General features: G+C 39.8%; 1 protein-coding gene across 1 annotated transcript; it reads right to left on the minus strand.

The window, feature by feature from the left end:
* Positions 1-90: 90 nt before the first annotated feature.
* SLC25A32 (solute carrier family 25 member 32) lies at positions 91-19,670 on the minus strand. Its single transcript, XM_086609506.1, has 7 exons — positions 19,499-19,670; positions 15,766-15,916; positions 14,589-14,674; positions 13,342-13,502; positions 5,802-5,915; positions 5,086-5,231; positions 91-3,426 (listed from the first exon to the last, which is right to left on the minus strand). The coding sequence occupies exons 1-7, from the start codon at positions 19,668-19,670 to the stop codon at positions 3,291-3,293; spliced, it is 966 nt and encodes a 321-aa protein (XP_086465632.1). The 3' UTR covers positions 91-3,290.
* Positions 19,671-19,754: the final 84 nt, after the last annotated feature.

Consider the following 19,754-nt stretch of genomic DNA (forward strand, 5'->3'; position numbering starts at 1 on the left):
TGAAAATATACCACCACCATTTTAAGAATTAACTGTAACTTTTTGTATCAAATAAATAAGACCTTTTACAAAAAAAAAGAATCCAGACTATTTTATTGATCATCAAATTGTTAAGGTATTTTACACAGTATTATGATACACAATTTTTTTAGAAGACTTCATAGAAAGTTCTAAGAAAGTAAACTGAGGCCTTGCTTTAGCATTCAGAAAACATATGTAACCTCTACTCCTGTGAACCTGACTACAGAATAGGAAGCTCTGCTGTTACAGTCTTAATGTCTCTCAACAAACTCCAGGTGACTTAACTGTGACCTACATGAGGTGATAAGCATTAAATATCTCATTCTGAATAACTAAGTAAAATAGACTAAGCTTTCCTTCCCTCTCGCTTCTTGGTAGACTGGATTTCAGTCTCCACTATTAGCATGCAGATACTAAATAATTTTACAGTTACAAAACTTAATTTCGTTGCTCCAATAAAATATTTCTCCTGTATTTAGCCTCTCAGATATATACAATCACTTTGGTGTTAATTAAAAGCTATATATATATATTAAATACTTTGGAAGATACAGAAATAAGGCAGGTTGAAATGCCTTGGCTTTCAAAAAGTGCACTGGTAAAGTAAAAGAATAATGACACAGCTATTTGCAGCCTCCAGACTAGCCAAGCAACAACACTGATCATGTCAGCTCAGCATTAGCTTCCGTGTTTTAAGTATTTTCTTCCAAATGAAACAAGTGATATACTCAAATATTTTTTAAAATTGTACAGATTCTAAAGGGAAACAATAATCATGTTTATATTACAAAATCAATTTTACATTAATGAAATTAAAAACCCAAGAAAAGCATGTACAACATGCAGAGATCTACACTCTTCCGAGAAATCAAAAGGAAAAAACATTAAATCTGAGATAAGGAATTTATTTCACCTATTTAGAATTAATTCGCAGCTTTTCTTCTGAACACGTTATATGGTGTCCCCAGGCATCTCTCAGATTGGTAGCTCTCATCTGCAGCTTTTGCCAAGAATGCCAGAGGAACACACCTGCAGCTCAGAGAGCACTCCGGCTTTCCCCACTGCAAGCATTACGTGTGATACTGCTGCAAGCCAGCAAGTTATATAGCTGGTATTTTGTCTCTGAAGAACGGTGCTGTTTTCGTTGGCTTGGACGATGGGTTTTAAGGTATCTGAACACAAACGAGTTACTATGAGCTAAGCTATGGTGTGAATTTACAGGATGTCAGTTAACATACAGTAACTGACTGTGTACATGCTTGTAGCCTGTCTTTGCTTTTATCCTGGAGCACGAGTAAGCTGTTCTGGGCCTAAAGCACACTAACCCATGGTAGGAAGTGCACAAGTTTTATTCTTTTCTTATGATTTATTCATATGTCTTCACAATATTTTTTGGACCCTGGGTGGCAGAGTTAAATCGGTGTTCCAGTAACTTCATTCTGCATGCTAGAAACCACACAAAACCAAGTAAATACTCTCCAAAGGCAAAAGAAGTAGCTGTTAGGGATCTGTACAGTAATTTGCATGGTAAACTTCCAGTAATTTGATCTTCAGCCAAATACAGATGGAAACTTCTATAATAAAACCGAAAGCCAGTCATAACAGCCACATGCCCTTTTCCATCAACTGTATCAGCAGAGGGGATGGGATCACAGAGGAGAAAGTGTAAATTATTAACAAAACGTAGTATGTGGCAGTAGTATCAACAGAAACAAGCATGAGGATTACTGAATTAAGATTCAAAATACTGAGCAGTTTCTGTAGTCTTCCGGATTTTAACTTAAACATTAAAAAAGCCCTATTTCTGCTTTAGGTTAGTCTCCTGTTAAACAGGAAACTTCTCTAAGTGATTATTTGTTTCGCTGGATAGTATTCTCTGCTCCTTGCAAAACTGATTATTTCCCCCCTACCTGTTGAATAATCTTTGCTTACTTGTTTCCTCTTCGGTTAAGTGATACTTTCTAGACACTTCTTAATACCTTCTTATTAACAGCAGAAGGCAGATGTTATGGACAGTAACGTATTTTCTTAAAGAACTGAAAAAATTAAACAAACCCAGATCTCAAAAAAATACATATCCTTGACAGCAATTATTGGCATGCAAATAAACATCATTATTATTCAAATTTACTGAGATGTACTGTAATTTAGTTTAGCATAAAGTTAGCAATCGATATATTCCTACAGTCCTTTCCTTAGACCAAATCAGAAAACGTTAATGGATTAGTTGGGTTTTTTTAAACAAAGTCTTGTGCTCAATATTTTTTAGACTACTTATGATTTTTTTTTTTTCCATAGAATATTACTGAAAATAGCATGGGCATGTTTGTTATTAAAGTGGTTTGAAAACTTTACCACTATGGGATTACTAGAAAAAACCCTCTTATTTTTTAAAAAATGTACTTTGAAATATGCATTTACTTAGTAATATTTGGTCAGATATATCAGTAATGCAGACAGAATCTCTTGCCCAGAACAGGGTGGGGAAGGCAGGCAGGGAAGCGAGAGAGAATGAATTAAGTAAGTGGCCAGCGATGCACACAGCGATGCTACACTTTGGTCTGGTGCTAAAAGCAAGCCAAAACCCACAATGCAAGTCTGTCCTGGTATGAGACATGAAGTGGGTTTCATCAGATTGGCAATTATTCAAACCCAAGAATGGACAGCTGCTTTACAAAACAATTTAAGTTTCCAAACTGCACCCCACTGAGGCAGCTTTTTTGTGTTGGATAAGCAATGGAATTTGGAGCATTCCATATCCTGAAATCTGACAAATAACACAGAGGTGGACTCAGAAGACATTGCTGTGAACAACCACATACATACTTTCTTCATGAGACTCAGATAAAGATTAAAGAACGTTTTGACAGACCCTAGAGTTGCTTTTATATGAAATTTTCCACTTCTGTAGGAGTAGAATCTGACCAACTGTTATCTTGAGACTTGTCAAAACAGATTAGTCCGTTATTCCAGGCAGGCCAGGAGAAACTGAATGGCTGCACAGCTGCCTTCACCCAGTCACAGTGCTATTATTTCATAGTGGCAGAGACATCCGTTTCAAGCAGACACAGCTGATAGAGAGGAAGGCAGCGAGGCACGAACATTCAGCAGAAGAGATGTTGGCAGGGTTTTACTATCTATCTCCAGGTTCTTTCCTCAAAATACTACATCAATTCGCAGTGTCAAAAAAGACTGCTGAACTAAATCTCTCCCAGATCATAAATATAAAAAATAAAGGATAGATTCCTTATGAACACAAGCGCGTACCTTTAATTATTCTCTTTTCTAAAACCAAGCAAAAAGCCAGACACATTTTCATAAACGACAAAGGTAATACAGCAGGCAGGAGTCACTCTGATCACATTGGGGATAATTCCTTTGTAAAATCCATGAATTCCTTCTTTCCTTTAAAGACATAGAAAAACATTTAGTTTTAATTAATGTATATTAATAGAAATCAGACATAAAACAAAGGCTGGCATTTTTCTTCTTGCGTTTGCACTGAGAGAGGTACTTTGGGTTAGGAATAACAATTTCAGAATAATTTCTTACTACAGTGTTTAAAGGGCCATAATATATATATATCTTAACCCATCATTTTCTGAACATACAATATTATTCCATAGGTCAGTTATTTACCCTAGGGTTTAAGTGTTGTGTTTTGGGGTTTTTTTTTATTGTCTAAGTAGGAGGCAATTTATTATCTTTCTTCATGTCACAAGAGCTGGTTAAAATAACTTAGAATTTCTGCAGCCTGTTCCAAAAAGCATTTACATATTCAATCTCACCAAAGCCAGCAGGGCTGAAAAGCTTGGTGGTTTGGGGTCATGTAACAGCAAATGAGCTGAGGGTCAACATAACTAAGAAAAGTGAGCATTTATTTTGAAAGAATTAAAGCACCTTCTCCAGAATTTTGAGTCCATTGGCCAATAAATGAGAATCTAACTTCTCCCAATTTGAATCATGTTAGAGCTGTTACAAAGCTTCAAAGATTTTTAATCTCAGCTCCCTATTTTCCAGCTTCATAGAGGCCTAGGACACCTGGAGTGATGAGTACAGTTAACACAGATCCTGGAAAGTGCTTGGGTGTGGTTTACACTACCCTCCCTAGGGCTCTAGGTTGCATTTGTTTCATAGTGAGTTCAGCAGTGGCCCCGAAAGGGCTGTACACTTTCACACTTGATCAGAGCTAACAAGCCTTCCTATAGACTGGAGCACTGAAGGGCACAGCACTGAGACATCAGAGCTATTTTCACTTTGAATTGGCGTTGGTCAAAATGGTTGTACTGCCTCTGAGCCCAAGGGTGGTCCTGGAACAACACAGCCTCATTCACTCGTTGAGGTGGCACCTTTAATACCCCAGGAGTTAGAACTGACTCCATTCACATCTCTCTAGCAATATGCTGCAACCAAGAAACACCGTCTAAGGCAAGATGAACACTGGCTGCATACTGCAAAGGTGGCCAACTATAGAATTGTGTGCGAACACTCTCTGGTGCTGTCTGGAGCTGAGGGAAGAGGTTTGTAAAAAGATACGCACAGGTGTGCGGTAACAGTTCTCTAAAAGTCCTACAGGAAGCTGGGAGTAGACTACAAATTCAGCCAGGACACAGTGTAACCCAGGGACACCAGTATGAACAGCTCTGGCTGGCTTACTTCCTCCTACCAGGAATGTGGATTAGCCACAGCTCCCAGCAGCACAACTCTCCTGTCGCATGTGATAATCTAAAGCAGTTCAAGTGAGACGTCATTGTTTTAAGAGCCCCAAAACAGCCAACTCAGTTATTTGTTAACCTGTAAGTGAAATTTTTTGGGGAAGAACGAAGGGAGACAGAATAAATGACACAAGTCTGCAGGCTAGCATTGACTCTCTCCTATCTCCTCCTTTGTCCTTAGGCTATTGCTATTAGAGGCATCTTGCACAAAATGACTTTGTACAGCTAACATTTCATTTGTTCTGAGCTGCACTGGTTCTGCAAGTCAGCAGCATGGAAGCCAGTAAACATAGTTCTGAGTCTGTAGATTCACTTTCCAAGATGTAAACTTTTAATTCTGCATGCCTACCTCCATGTCCTGCGGATAACATCAAACACACCAGAATACGTATTATGCTGATCTTGAAGACGAGCTCGCACAACTTGATAGGGATATGTTGCTGACACAGCGAATATTTTGGATATAGCTGCCATCATTATGTATTCCAGAGTGTTCTAAAAACAGCAAAAATTACCAGGCTTGCCTTAACTGTGGATTAAATTAGCCAATTTCCCCAAAACTTATTTGATTTTTAAATGCTGAACTAAACAATACTCTAGATTTTTTTTCCCTTTATAATACCCACATATAAAAAAATGGCAGTGTCTACTATATACAGTGCTACAGGCAATTCATTGTAAAATGTGTGTTTCGCCCTCTCATTCCTATCAAGTGAAAAACCTTTTTCCAAAACTAACTACCTTTGCCTAACTAGCACCCGACCAGTTTTCCATGTAAGTGTTTAAGACTTCCATCTATAGTTCCACAAAGCAAGAAAAAAAACATTCTCCCTCTAAAATTCTCAAAACACTTGCCAAAATAAGAAGTTGGTTTCCCTACAAAAAAACAGCACTAACCAGTTGCTTGTTTCTAAAAAGTGAAAAATAATTATTTCTTTCTACATATTGTACATGCCAATTAACGTATCAATACTTTGTAAATTGGGCTGTTCTATGACCTGGACAAATGGAATAAATTTCCACTTGTTCACACACCACAGCACATTTTTTTCTCAATAATCTTACCAATTTTGTATCTGATACTCTGTTTCTATACTTGTTGTATCTTAGTTTCAAATCCTCATATGCCATGAATTGAAGTGCTCCATGTGAAGTTCCAAACAGACCAGGCACAAATCCCTAAAAACACGAATAAAACAAGGTTAAACAGCAACCCACAAAAATGATACGACTTGACAGAGCTCAGCTTACACACATATGTATGTCCATCTTTACTTTACGAATTCTGATGGCACACATTTCCCGTGCAGTCTGACTCCAAGACCATTCTGGATTGGTATCTTTCCAGTAGGCACCATACGAAAGTGTAATAAACGTGACCTTTCTCCAAATGACATACAGGCTAAAGACACCTAATGAGTGAGCAATATAAAATGAGTGGCCTAGGGACTTCAACTCATAGAGCACAAGCATAGGTCTTAAAAAGCTGGTAACATGGATTAGGACTGTAAGAACACAAATCAAGCTGCCATCTTGCAAATGTGCTGCTCAGTGCCTGCCCCTTTCCAGGGACTGGCACTAAGCCCTTTGGTTCCCACCTGAGACTGGTGAGGCAATGGCAGAAGCTGGAGTCACTTCAGTGAGGAGGACAATCAGAAGCACAAAAAAATTCTTGTGATCAAGTCCTGGAGATAGATATGTATGTGTGTGTGTGTCCTGGTTTTAGCTGGGACAGAGTTAGCTCTTCTTTTTAACAGCTAGAAGAGCTCTGTGTTTCAGTTTTACTCAGAGGCTCGCTCTGAGAAGAATGTTGATAGCACACTGATATTTGTAGTTGGCACTGAGGTCTCAAGGACTTTTCAGCTGCCGTGTTCTTGCCAGTGTGCAGGAGCACAACAGGATAAGGGGCGAGCACAGACGGGACAAGGGGTCCACGACTCTCCTTACGATTTGTACCTGAATTTAGGATTGAGGGCCAAACTGGCCAATTAGTATTCCATATCATGCAGCGTCATGCCCAGTATAAAAGTGAGGGTCACCCGGAAAGAAGGGCTTTTTGCCCTTCTGGGGCTCTCACTTTTGGGCTCTCGGGGTCTTTTCTCTCTCTCTCGCTCTCTGACTTGGGGCCTCCCATTCATCTGGGATTGCAGTATTGGGATTTATCTGTTTTGGGATTGCAGCTTCGGGATGAGATGGGCCTTGGTCAAGGAGTGGTGAGCAATTACACTGTACATCACTCGTTTGTATATATTTATCCTTGTACATATCCGTACATATATATATTGGTAACGGTAGTAGTAAATTGTTCTTATCTCAACCCACGGGTCTCTTTTCTTTTTCTTCTTTGATTCTCTCCCTCATCCCTGGGGGTAGGGGAGTGAGTGACTGTGTAGGGTTTGGTTGCCAGAGCAGCCTAACCCACAACAATGTGTGTATATATAAATATGTACCTTTGACATACATACATTTCTATATTAAAAAAATGCATGTGTGTGTATATATATTATACACACACATATACACTTGCACGGTGGTAAGCTGAAGAGCACAGATGAAAAGCTAACTCATAAATGGACTTATGGATGATTTACATTGAAGAAATAAACTTAACATTCTGATCAGTTTGAGTGCATTCCTCACCCTGCTCAGAGTGTATCCCAAGGCAGCCCAGCAGAGGTGACCAAAGGTGTAACAAAGCAGTCTGGGAAATGTTCCCTGTTTGTCACAGGCAGTAATGGACAGTAAGAGTACAATATGAAAATATACAGAAACTTTTTATTTCAAAAATATTGAAGTGAAGAGGGAAAACAGGTATCTTCTTTAGTGTCTCTACAAGAAAGAGATGGAAGGAGTTCCTTCAGGAGCAGGACTAGCACAGCCGACAATAAGCTGACAGCTGCAGCTGACTGAGAAGCACTAATTCTCTTTTTGAAGAGTTGGTCACTTACACTGGAAAAATACAAAATAAATGGGGAATTAGTCATCTTGGCCAGGAATGACTTAAAGGAGCCAAAAGTCTGCTGAAAATTGTTGCAACAGGATAATTATAACAGAGTAAGTGATCAAAATGTGGGTAAAAGGACTCAAAGAACCCGAATTTCTCAAAAAATACTGGCGTCGAACTATGATCCATTCAGGTAAGACACAGGAATTTAAAGGTGTGTCCAGACATAAAACTCTGTATCAGGCTAAATCAGAAGCTCAGGATGTTGAATAAACACCCATTAATATCCTACTAAGAGTCTGGAGAAAGAGAATAAAACAATATAAATTACTTCATAAACTCCTAATCTGCAGAGAAAAAAAATAATTAAAACAACAGCAGGCATAAAAATTGCACAGAGCTTCTACCACTTCAGAGATCAGCTCTCTGGATGCTATAGATTTCATAAGTTTACGATATTACAGGCATTCAGGAAGTGATTTTTAGGATCTCTTTGATAAATGAGGATGAAATTTTTCTCACAAAAGAAAATAATAGTCATGAACTAATCATCAGTGACCACAAACTGACGAAATGCATTAAGGGCTAGCTAAAGTCCCAGAAAAAAACATTTCCCCAAATGAGGACAAGTGGAATTAAACCAAACATCTATATTTTGTCAACTGCGAGCATAATCATAAAATTTTATGAAGTTTGAAGACAAAGGGCCACAACAGAGGCAAAAGGACAACTTTGGTTTTCAGAAATTCTGCATCAGAAAGGAAAACTAACCAGTAATATAAAAACAGAAGAGAAGGAACAGAGAAAACAAAAATTATTGAAAATATCAAAGAAAAAAATTATCTGGGTCAGCGGAAGAAGGAACAGTATGAAATTTATGTATAGTGATAGCAGGGAAAATCTTCACAAGCATTTGCCCACGATTAGACTGTAAAACCGTTAAAAGACAGGAAACAATTGCTCTCTACTTGAAAAGAATTAGAATGATGTATTTATATCATAGGAGAATGAAGTAATATTTTCCCCACCAACAAAGGAAGAATGTTAAACAACACTTAGGAGTGCTAAACTCCTAAGCCAGCAGATTTGGACAACTTGCACCCAAGAGTCCTAAAGCATCTACTGATGACACTTGCTAAATGAGTAGCAGCACGCTCTGAGTCTTGTACTGATGGGAAAACCTTCCAAAGACTGAAGGAATTTCCATGGTGAGCCAATATTAAAAAACTCAAGAAGCGAGTGAGGCAACTGTCGGCCAGTGCGCCTCATTAAAGCAAGGGCTGACCCAGGCTTCTATGGAACATACAAAACAATGTGTTCTTATGGAAAAATGTTTCAAAGCAAAACCGATTTCTTCACAGTAATGAAATACCTTGGCTGAGGAAGTTTTTGAAATATTCCTACTCTATTTTCTTATTCTTACTATTTTACACAAAAATCTTTCTTGCCACAAAATTTCACAGAATTTGGTATTTATTTTTCATCTACAATATGACTGTGAAGATCAATTTTAAAGTTGTTTCACTTTATAAACTTTATGGTTTTTCTATTTTAATATTCAAAAATATCTTTAGAAGATTTTTGCCATGAGACCTTGACAGGATCAACGGTGGCTTAAAGAAGCCCGTTTGAATTCTCTTTTGGAGAATTAGAACGACAGACAGAACTAAACATATAAATAGAAATTTAAATGGTAAAATATATTCCAATAGTAGACAATGGGAAAAAAATTGTGTTTTAAAGTTGTAAGTGCTGAAGATCCAGGACAAGAGAAAAATGTCCCATTGGTTAGCGTTTCAAAGGTTGTCCATCACGATGACAAGTAACATACAAAAATGTGTATAGTGGAAAGCCAATGTTTCTTAGGAAAGAAGGGAACAAGGTTGATTTGGTGATGCAGCACTCACATTGCTGCCTGAAGTGTTTGAGAGAGCTCAAGCCAGAGCAGCCTCTGCTGTCCGTTTCAAAAGAACACAGCAGATTCCTCTTGCAATTTGTTTAGTGTTGGCTTCATCTGGATTCTGAGTGTGCCAAAGACTGGTACTACCAAGAGTGCCCTGCTCTGACAACTTGCGCAAAAGACACTGGAAGTATGTCATTGTGTCCCTATGCATCTTGATTCCTTCATGGTGAAAGATGATACCACCTTTTATGTGGAAATTACTTATGCTTCTGTCTCTTTGTAGAACTTGGGACTAAAGTTAACGTCAAGATGGCCCAATCTCAGTGGATTTTGCTATATACAAACATGAAGACATAGAAAGTCACTTAGCTTACAAACTGCTCGTTTGCAAGAAGAAGGAAAATAGCATAAGGAAAAGCATAATAAAATAAAGAGAGCTAAGTGCCTTAGGCATTAATGGACTGCAAAAAATACTTTATCCTCAAAGTATAGAATCTTGCCTACCAAAAGTGAAATGACAACACAGAAGTGTCCAATATATCTATTTCACTTGGTAACAAGCACACATTACTGCTAGGATTTTTGTTGTTGTTGTTAGCATATTGCATCATTATTATTCTCTGTCTTGATGACGCTATGTCTTCCTTTAATCTCTTTAAATTTTCTGCACTCCTTGTTTATATTACTGCTGTCTATTAAGCATTGCCTTATTTCTAATTGCTGCCTCTACATCATCACTGAAATGAAATGAAAACAGCAATACAGAAAACTGAAAATAAAAATACAGGAACATGGAGGCCAGGCAGAATGTTAGTTGCATTCTTGATTGATGTTATAGTAGTGAGTCACTCTAAACTAGACATCTAACAGTTTCCCAAGAGCTCAGAGATATTTTATGTTGTTCTGGAAGTGCCAACTCCTACAATGTTATGATTATTTTACAATATTTGGTCTCTTCTGCCTTACACTTGAAAAGAACCATTCAGTACTCTGAACATGGAGGTGATTGCATGAAATTCAACTTCATGGCAAAGTAATTTTTAGGGCTCAGATCTCCAACAGATATATAGGTGTGTTCAAATTACATAACCTTAAGCTGTTTTTTTTTTTTTTCTCAGCCTGGTGTGCAGCAGAGCAACTCTGTTCCAAATCATCTGGGGGACGGAGGCCAAAGGATAAAGCCTAATGGATCGAGGGTGGGGAAGATCACTGACTAGATGATTATTGGGATGATCAGTGAAGGAAAAGCTTCTGTCTTTTCAAAACCAGGCCAAGTTCAAGAAGAATCAGTTATTGACGAACTGTCGTGGTTTAGCATGGCCGGCAACTAAACACAGCTGCTTGGTCACCCTCCCCTACTCCCAGGGGATGGGGGAAGAGAATTAAAGGGGAAAAAGGAAGGAGACCTATGGGTTGAGACAAGAAAAATCTAATAATAATAGTAATATATGAATATATATGTATAAAGATAATAATATATACAAATAAGCGATGTACAGTATAATTGCTCACCACCCAGTGACCAATGCCTGTCCCGTCCTGGTTAATGATTCCGAAACAGGTTAAGTCCTGATACCGCAATCCCAGACAAGCGAGAGGCCCCAAAAGACAGTGTGAGAAAGAGAGAGAGAGCACACTCTGAGAGTCCAAGAGTGAGAGTCCGGGAAGAGTACAGGCCCTTCTTTCCGGTCAACCCTCAGCTATATTCTGGGCATGATGTTGCACGACATGGAATACTTCATTGGCCAATTTAGCCCTCAATCCTAATTCTAAATTCAAATCCTGAGAGGATTTGTTGACCCTCTGTCCCAGCCATGCTACCCACCAGCCTGCTGTGCACCCGCACACCTGCAAGAAAAGTGTGCTGAAAAGTCCTTGAGGTCTCAGTGTCAACTATAAACATCAATGCACTATCAACAATCTTCTCATAACAAATCCCAGACTAAAACCAAAACACAGAGCTCTTCTAGCTGATAAAAAGAAAAAATAACTCTGTCCCAGCTGAAACCAGGATAGGAACCCATCTTCAGATGAACTACAGTTTAATGAACGAACGATACTCAGCAGAGCTAATAAAGACAGCTTTGATCCCTGCTAGAAAGATCAATGCATCCTGACATTACTAGGCTTGTGCCCCAAAGGACTGAAAGGAATTGCTCAGGCCAGTAGCAGCATCGTGTGCAACAGAGCAAGATATGGAATTGCTTGGACAGAAATACCGTTCTTTAGAAGACTAATCTCAAATTAATCAGAAAGCAACTACTTCCAGATTTTATTTCCAACTTGTGGTGGTATTCTCCGAGATCCCCTTATTTGCTAAAAGGAACTCTATCTGAAATTAAGATTATGAGGAAAAAAGAGACATTCATGTGCACTATAGCTCCTGCAACTCAGGGCAACTAACTTCAGCAGTCAAATTTCAAATAAAGCAAGAAAGAAAAAAAAAGAAAACTCCTTCAAAAACAGAAAATGGAGGAAGCCTAAAGTATGGATGAGCCGAAGAGAAGCCTTTTTCCTTGGTACAGAGAAAGTTGAGAAAATCCTGACATCAAATGAAAATTGCTCAGTGTGCACAATTATGTAGGTCACTCAGGACCTATCTAGGTCACCTTCTTTGCAGATTTAAGCAAGTAATTTGCTCTTTCAAAGGAAGTATCTGGTTTAGTTCCCCACTTGCAGATTAACATTACAAAGAATTGTCTAGTGCCAAAGGCAACACCTGCTACATGCACGAATAATCTGAAAAATAACTCAATGGAAGGACATCTTAAACCCTAACAGATGCAAGAAATTAGAACTTATCTACATGGAACAGAGCGGACATCCAGGCAGGCATTTCAGAAATCCTAACAATTTCAATTTAGGAATAAGTAAAGTGCCTTGTTCCTGGTGCCAGAATTCAGCATTCATCAGTATGTGACATACTACTCTTTCAGCGTAGTAAGGATTATATTTTTCACTACAAATAAGTTAATGTTCAGTAATCAGTACAATTCCTAAGAGATAGCGTTCTTGTTCTATAGCATTACTTGCAAGAGAAGAGACAGACTGAACTAAAATAGGTTTCTTCACACCTTCCAGGCATTGATGAATGCATCTTGATGTCATGGCCTGAAGGAAGGAGGAAGCAAAAAGTCCAAATCCAGTTCCATCTGTTTCCCTAAATTAAAGGGAATAAAAAACCCACACATATGCAGACCATATTTAGAAGTCTGCACATTTCATGGACCTAGAGATGACAGATTACACGCCTCAATATCTAGAGGGCAAATGAGCAGTTGTGAAACCGTCCATTGTGGAAATAAAAATTAGCAACTACTTTAGTCATATGTTATGTTCCGCAAGATGTAAGAAAGACAGAGATAAGGGATGAAACGGAAAAAAGCACCAGCAGCAAGATAGATGACGCTATTGCTGCCCTCCTCACCCAAATTCTAATTATAGGAAGACTCCAAAAAATTAAATAGCAGCTTGTAGTTTACTCTCCTTTCAGCATTATCACCCAATAGAAGATGGATCAGCCATAAAGCTTACACTCTATTCTTCAGTGATTTCCTACACTTCAAAAGTACAATAGCTTTTCTTCTGATTAAGCCTTTTCGCTGCAGTTCTTCAGTGGAAAAAAGACTCACAGAATAAAAGTCAGTGAGCTAATACAAAAAACGACTTGCATTTTTTTTGTAGGCAAGTATTTACAAGTCTCACCGTGCTACTGAGCAGTGCTAGCCAACCTTGGAATTTTTCTTAAGTTTTATTACCTTATATAAGCCGCGTACGCCCTCTGTCTTGTATATCTTTATGAGAGCATCAAACATTCCTTTGTATTGCCGCTTTGATGGATCAACACCAGCGTTATACTGCAGCACGAGGCGTGTCTTCGTTACCCATATTGGGTTTGTAATACAGAGGGTCATGGCTCCTGAGAACAGATGGAAATTAGACTGTTTTGCCAACTCCAAAGCCTATCCCTGTTTGTTCAGTCCAGTGTAATGCAGGCTTCTACAATGACAAAACTACTTATCCTAAAAGAGTGCTAATGTTACTTAGAACAGGTGAAGCTTATGCCCACCATTGTTCCCTCTCTCTGCCTTTAAAGCTCACAGCCAAGTCCAACCTACTCCTGCTGGGAGTACTTCTGTAGAGCATACGACTTCTTGCATATTCTTAGTATATCTCCTTTCTTGCCTCACCTTTCCACAGTCAGTAGCCGATAGGAAACATAAGTAATTTCCTAATGTATTCCTGTTCATCCCAGTTATTCATCAGGTATGCAAGTGTTCAAAACCTAATGGACACCTCAGTCATGAAAAATTTGCTTAATCATCTTGACAGGTTAATAGAAACAACCTGTTGTAGCTTTATAGGTTATTGAAAATACAGTTGTAAAAAACCCCATTACTATTTTCCACATCAAGCAGTATGCCTTCTATTTCAACATTAAATGAATGATCCAAATAAAGCCTTCTCAATTGCCCAGATTAAATACAACACAGAAGCATGTACAAGAACATACGTTAGAAAAAATGCATTAAAAGTTTCGCTGATAGAAGCTGCATATTTATTTTGGATCTTTAGTTTCTAAGAAAATTTGGATCATAGATAAAGATTTTCAAAGACCAATGATCAATTCACTTTTCTATTAACTTCAGGCCTTCTCTTTTCCAGGTCTAAGAATTAAACATTTAATGAGTTAACAAGCTGATAGCAGTGGATTTATAGTTATATTTTGGGACTCAATGTAGTACTACATATGGAAAACACTTCTACATAATGAAAACAACGTCAGAAAGTATTTTGACAACTGCTACTTCTGAGCAAAACTGAAAGAACCCAACTATTCATCTTAGACATAATTAATTTATTTACAGACAATAAACGACCACGTTTGGACTCGAACACTGACACTTGCCACCTGTCAGAAAAAACAGCCCTGACACACAAAGGCAGGGAGCAGCATATGGAAAGGCGAGAAGCAAACGTCAGTCGTCTTTGCATTTAAACTCACCAGCCTCTGCAGCTGACACTAGGTGTTCGGTTGCACTGAGACTTTCCAGCTTCCCTTCCTTCTTGTAAGCTTTGATGGCATTGTAACTGGAAAACAAAATATATTTTGGTAATGGTGAAAACAAACCTACATCACTAAAAAAAAGCCCAAAAGAAGTCACTTAAGATCACAGAAAACATTAGGTGGTACACGACCTTTGAAAACAGCTATTTAAGCAAACTATCTTTGTTTAACTGATTAATTGATCAATTGATCTCTGAGCAGTTAGCTCTTTCAAGTCAACTATGGTAACACATATTTAAATTGGTGAAGTATTACTGTCAGTATAAATGGGACTGAATCTTGAAACAGCTATCTGATCTCAAGAATTAACGTCTAAAAGAAAACGATCAGATTGCCTTTTTATTGAGAGCAACAGTGACAGGTATCTATCTTCCAGCTCAGAAATACACTGAGCTTTCTTCCCTTGATCCAGTTTCCAGTCTTTGTGGACTGACAAACTGACAACAGGAGCTGAATCATCAACAGAAACCTATGGGTAAGCTTGAGGACTGAAGCCCAACTATAACAGAGTCCAGACAACTGACAAGCAAGGTTTGCATAGGCATACTAACTAACTGTTCCCTAAAGTGTTAAGTTAAGAGGGATCACCTGCAAATCAGGTTACAGTTACTCAGCTGATAAAATAGAAAAGATTGAGTATTAAAAAATGGGCTTTATTAGCAAAGCCCATCAACTCACAAAAACGAAGAAAGAACTGACTGCCACTAAAATTATTAAAAATAAGTTGATGATTTAGCATTAGCAGACCACTTTATCATGTTCTTTAATTCTTAATATGTCAATTTAGGTTTTTACTTTTTGTGAGGTTTTAAGCACAGTGTATTGGCATTTTTAGAGGATTCTTCATGAATGATGTCACCATCTCTGAAGTTCCTTAGTATTTTCGCAGCATCAAGGGAATGCACTGTACTTGACAAAATAACAAGTCTCTGACTCAAATTGCTTAAATTCTAAAACAGCAAATCATAATAGAGGGTAACAGACCTGGACTTATGAAAAGAACCACAACTTTATCAGCCACTTAGCACATTTTTACACCCCCCCTAAAGAAGATGCAGTGTGTATCTGAACGTTACATTGCAGAGGATATGACACATTTTACAGTTCTACTTACAAGAAAAAGTAAAGTCCCCAGGAAGCCCCCGCTCCTAGCATGTTTGGAGTTACCCCTTGATATAAGCCCCGCAGTCCTTCATGCTTCCAGACAGTGGTCATACAGTGGAGAATTCCGTTGTACTTTGGCCTCAGCTCCAATCCATCGCTTACTACGAAAGAAAGAAATTATATTGAAAAACATTTAAGGAACATGAAGTTCAGCTGGGTAAAAGCCACCACAGAAGTACATAGCCTCCAAAGCAAGCTGCAAATCAACAGGAAAACCTAACTGATCAACTATATTTTAAAAGTATGCAAGAATTGGGGTTTACAGGTTTGTAAGTCTATAGTTAAAAAACTTCAAGGGAAAAAAAAAAAAAGGAAAATAAATTCTAAGCTCTGCAAGAGAAAAGTTCCCATCAATCTGACAAGGCTAACTAACTGCACTGCTGTGCATTTTTGGTGAGTGGAAGCTTTGAAGTCTTTTGTCTCTTTTTTTTTAGCGCTCCAGCAATTTTACATCATATTTCAAGTGATACACGTGCAGTCTTTGACAACACATCTCCATAAGGAGTTTATTGCTTGACAAATAGCAACTCTTGAATTCAATCTTCCTCTTTAAAATGTTCTGTAAAGATCTGAATATTCTGAATGGCTCACGTCTTATTGATTACAAAGTCAGTTTTTAATGGAACACTCAAAGGTTATTGCCAACAAAAATTCCTGTTTTCCTTCTGTTCTCATTGAATGGATTTACAGGAAATCACCAAATGCCTACACTTCTACCACCCAATAACCAAACAGCTGGTTGTCCTAATATTCAGAAAATATCACTGTCAAAAAGATCAAAACCATGCAAGTTTTTGTTTGACAGGTTTCATTTAGAACAGATATTCAGGCAACTTCCAGTGGTAACTACTATTGCTTCTGCCGTAACAACAGGAGAGTAAGTTGGTTATTGATGACCTGTGTGATACAGCGCATGGTGAGATGACAAGAGGTAACAGACAAAAGCTGGAACAGAGAGAATTTTGACCAGAACTTTTTCTCATCAGAGTCGTCAAATACTGGAAAAAGTTGCCTGAAGAGGCATCTTTGGAGCTACCTAGAACTCTAGCAGACAAGACCCTGAGCAATCTGATCTAAGCAGACCTTACCAGAGTAGGGAGTGAACTCCACATATGTCTTCTGACTTAAATTACTCTATGATGCCAACACAGCAGCATCTTTCATTCTTAATATAGACATAAGGCTATGTTGCAATTTTACTGAGTATTAATCTCAAAGTTTTACAATCAGCATAGTTTTTGTGTCCCCATCAAGACTAATCCTGGTAATCATGAACTTCAAATGTTTTCTGTTCAGTGACACATTTATTATTCATTCTTCTTTGAACTTTTTGTACAGTACTGTATGTTGTGACTTCAGGACTAAAGACAAAATGCTTTTTCTGAGCACATTGTGACAAGGCCTCGATACTCTTGAGAGTCACTCAAAACTCCATCATAAATTAAATGCCTCTTTTCTCCCTCCTGAATGAGTACTCCTAGACCTTTCCCAAAGACCTTTCTGATTTTTTTGCCACGCTGTCATTAAATCAGGTTTAAAAACATAGTCAACAAGGTGGGAAATCAGAGACACAAATGCAAGTCTGTCTGCCAAGGATGCTGCTGAGAATCTTCACAACATCGACTTCTGATTTCAGTCCTTATTTCCTGGTTGAAGACAAAACAAAGGAATCATTATTTTAAACCTAAGCAGCATGTGAAATTATCCTTCTTTCTCTCTGTAAAGCCTGACTAAAAAGCTACGTGGAGGTAAGGCAGAGTGAGTTTAACATTGGAGTACCTGCAAATAACTTGGGTATAGTTCAAAGACATAACAGTGCAGCCTCCAACAACGGAAAGAAAGGACTGTTAATTGCACTCATATGCAGCAGGGAGGAGGAGTCTGCATTCCTAAATGACATCTAAACTCAAAGCATATCAGCACGTTATTCTCTCCCATACCAAAAGGTGTATTCTCTAGGTATCAAGAACCAACCCACAAGGTATTCTGTTGAAAGATGGACATCAGATCTCAATGAGTCAGAACAAACTTTTGTAAAAAAGCCATAAGCGTTGGTGAGTCTAATCAAAACCTGACAGACAGGAAGTGGGAACGAAACTGAAACCATCATATAGAATCATGGAGTAATTTAGGCTGGCATTCACCTCCAGAGGTCATCTAATCCAACCCCCTGCTCAAAACAGACCTAATTAGATCAGGTTACTCAGGGACATGTCCAGTTGGTTCCTGAATGTTTGCAAGGCTGAAAAGATTACAGTCTCTCTGGGTAATCTCTTCCAGTATTGGACCACTCTCATGGTAAAAATCCTTTTTCCTAATAAATAACTGGAATTTTCCATGTTCCTACTTATGCCTGTTCCCTCTTGCCCTACAACTATTCCCCTTCAAGAAGAACCTGGCTCCAACTTCTCCAAGTCCTCCAATCACAGAGTCATGGACTGCTGTAGTATGTCCCCTCAGCCTTCTCTTTGTGAGGCTGAACCCATCCTGTCCCATCAGCCTGCCCTCCTACGTCATGTGCTCCATCTCCTTCACTAGTCTGGTGGCCTACACTGGAATCACACCAGTATGTCAACATCTTCCTTGTACTGGTGAGCCCCAAACTAGACACACTACTTCAGACATAGTCTTACAAGTGCGAAACAGCGAGAAAGGAGCGCTTCCACTAGCTACACTCTTCATAAGGCAGCCCAGGACGTGCCCATGCTAGGATACGCAGGACAGTGTTTAAATCCAACTTTGCAAAAAGCCTGTTTGGAAATGTAACACTTTAAATTTCATAAAACTTCTCCATGATAGTTCACTATTTGTTTTTGATATCTTAAACACCCACGTGTCTATTTAAGATAACAATCCAAAGATACAGCAACATGTTTCAACCTCTATGAAAGAGCATGTGATAAAAGAGCAACATGCTTCTCACATTAACAGCAAAATCAACAGGGAGAAGCTGATACGCTTTCCTGCAGAAAAACAAACAAGTTAGAGTTCCCTGCGAAACAATACCACTACTGTTAACAACCAGGATTACTGTAAAACTACTGTTACACTTAAAGCGTTGAAAATCTTTGGCACAAAGGTGAACTTTGAACGCTGGCTTGAGACAACCCGCCTGGTAAAATCGAGCAATCTAGCTAAAAGCAGACAATCCTGCTGTGTCCTCTGGCGCTGGTGCTCACGAGAGAGAGGGAAAACCCTGCTCAGGTCGCCAATCTGCCCGAAAACAGCCCGAGGCACACCGCGCGCGTTATGGACCCTGGAAATGACAGGAAGATTAAACTTAATCTTGCCAGATTAAGGCAAAAGAACCAGAGACCGCCCCTTTTCGCCTAAAGCCTGTTAATTCCCAGCCGCGGGCACCGCCTGCTGTCATGCAGCCGCACACAGGCTCGGGCAGAAACGTGCGGCTCCTGCGGCTGAGCTCTCCCTCGGGAAAGAGCCGGGAGGGTCACCGGCTTGGAAAGGGCGAGCGCCGCCAGATTCGTACGGTGCTAGCCCAAAGCACCGCCTGTCTTCGCGGCCCACAGCGGCGAGCGCCGGGGAGGGCCGGGCTCGGGGGCTTTCCCCGGCGGCACCCTCCGCCGCCCCGGTAGGCGCCCCGGCCCCGCGGGGGCGGCCGCGACCTCCACCTCGGGGAGCCACAGCACCCCCCGCCCGGGGCGCGGCGGCCCGTACGGCCTCACCTGCGAAGCGGATCTTGACGAGGTCGAGCGGGTGCAGCACCAGGGTGGAGATGACGCCGCCGCTCAGCCCCGCCGCCAAGTTCTCCAGCTGCACGTGGCGGAGGAGGGACCGCACAGGCGGCGGCACCGCCGCCGGCGCCTCCACGGCGCACGTGGGTCCCTGGGCGCTCATCGGCACCGGCGGCGGGGCGCGGGTGGGGGCGGGGCCGCGGTTTGACAGCCGGTGCCCGCGCCGCGGGGAGCACGGTCGCGCGAG

The sequence above is a fragment of the Tauraco erythrolophus genome, chromosome 3 (assembly GCF_009769465.1).
Source record: "Tauraco erythrolophus isolate bTauEry1 chromosome 3, bTauEry1.pri, whole genome shotgun sequence".
NCBI lineage: Eukaryota > Metazoa > Chordata > Aves > Musophagiformes > Musophagidae > Tauraco > Tauraco erythrolophus.

Coding starts and splice junctions, on each gene's coding strand:
- SLC25A32 (XM_086609506.1), bottom strand. CDS start 19,670: ATGAGCGCCCAGGGACCCACGTGCGCCGTGGAGGCGCCGGCGGCGGTG. Junction 13,503..14,588: donor AGTGTCAGCTGCAGAGGCTG/GTGAGTTTAAAT, acceptor ATCTGTTCTCAG/GAGCCATGACCCTCTGTATT. Junction 3,427..5,085: donor GTTATCCGCAGGACATGGAG/GTAGGCATGCAG, acceptor ATGTCTTTAAAG/GAAAGAAGGAATTCATGGAT.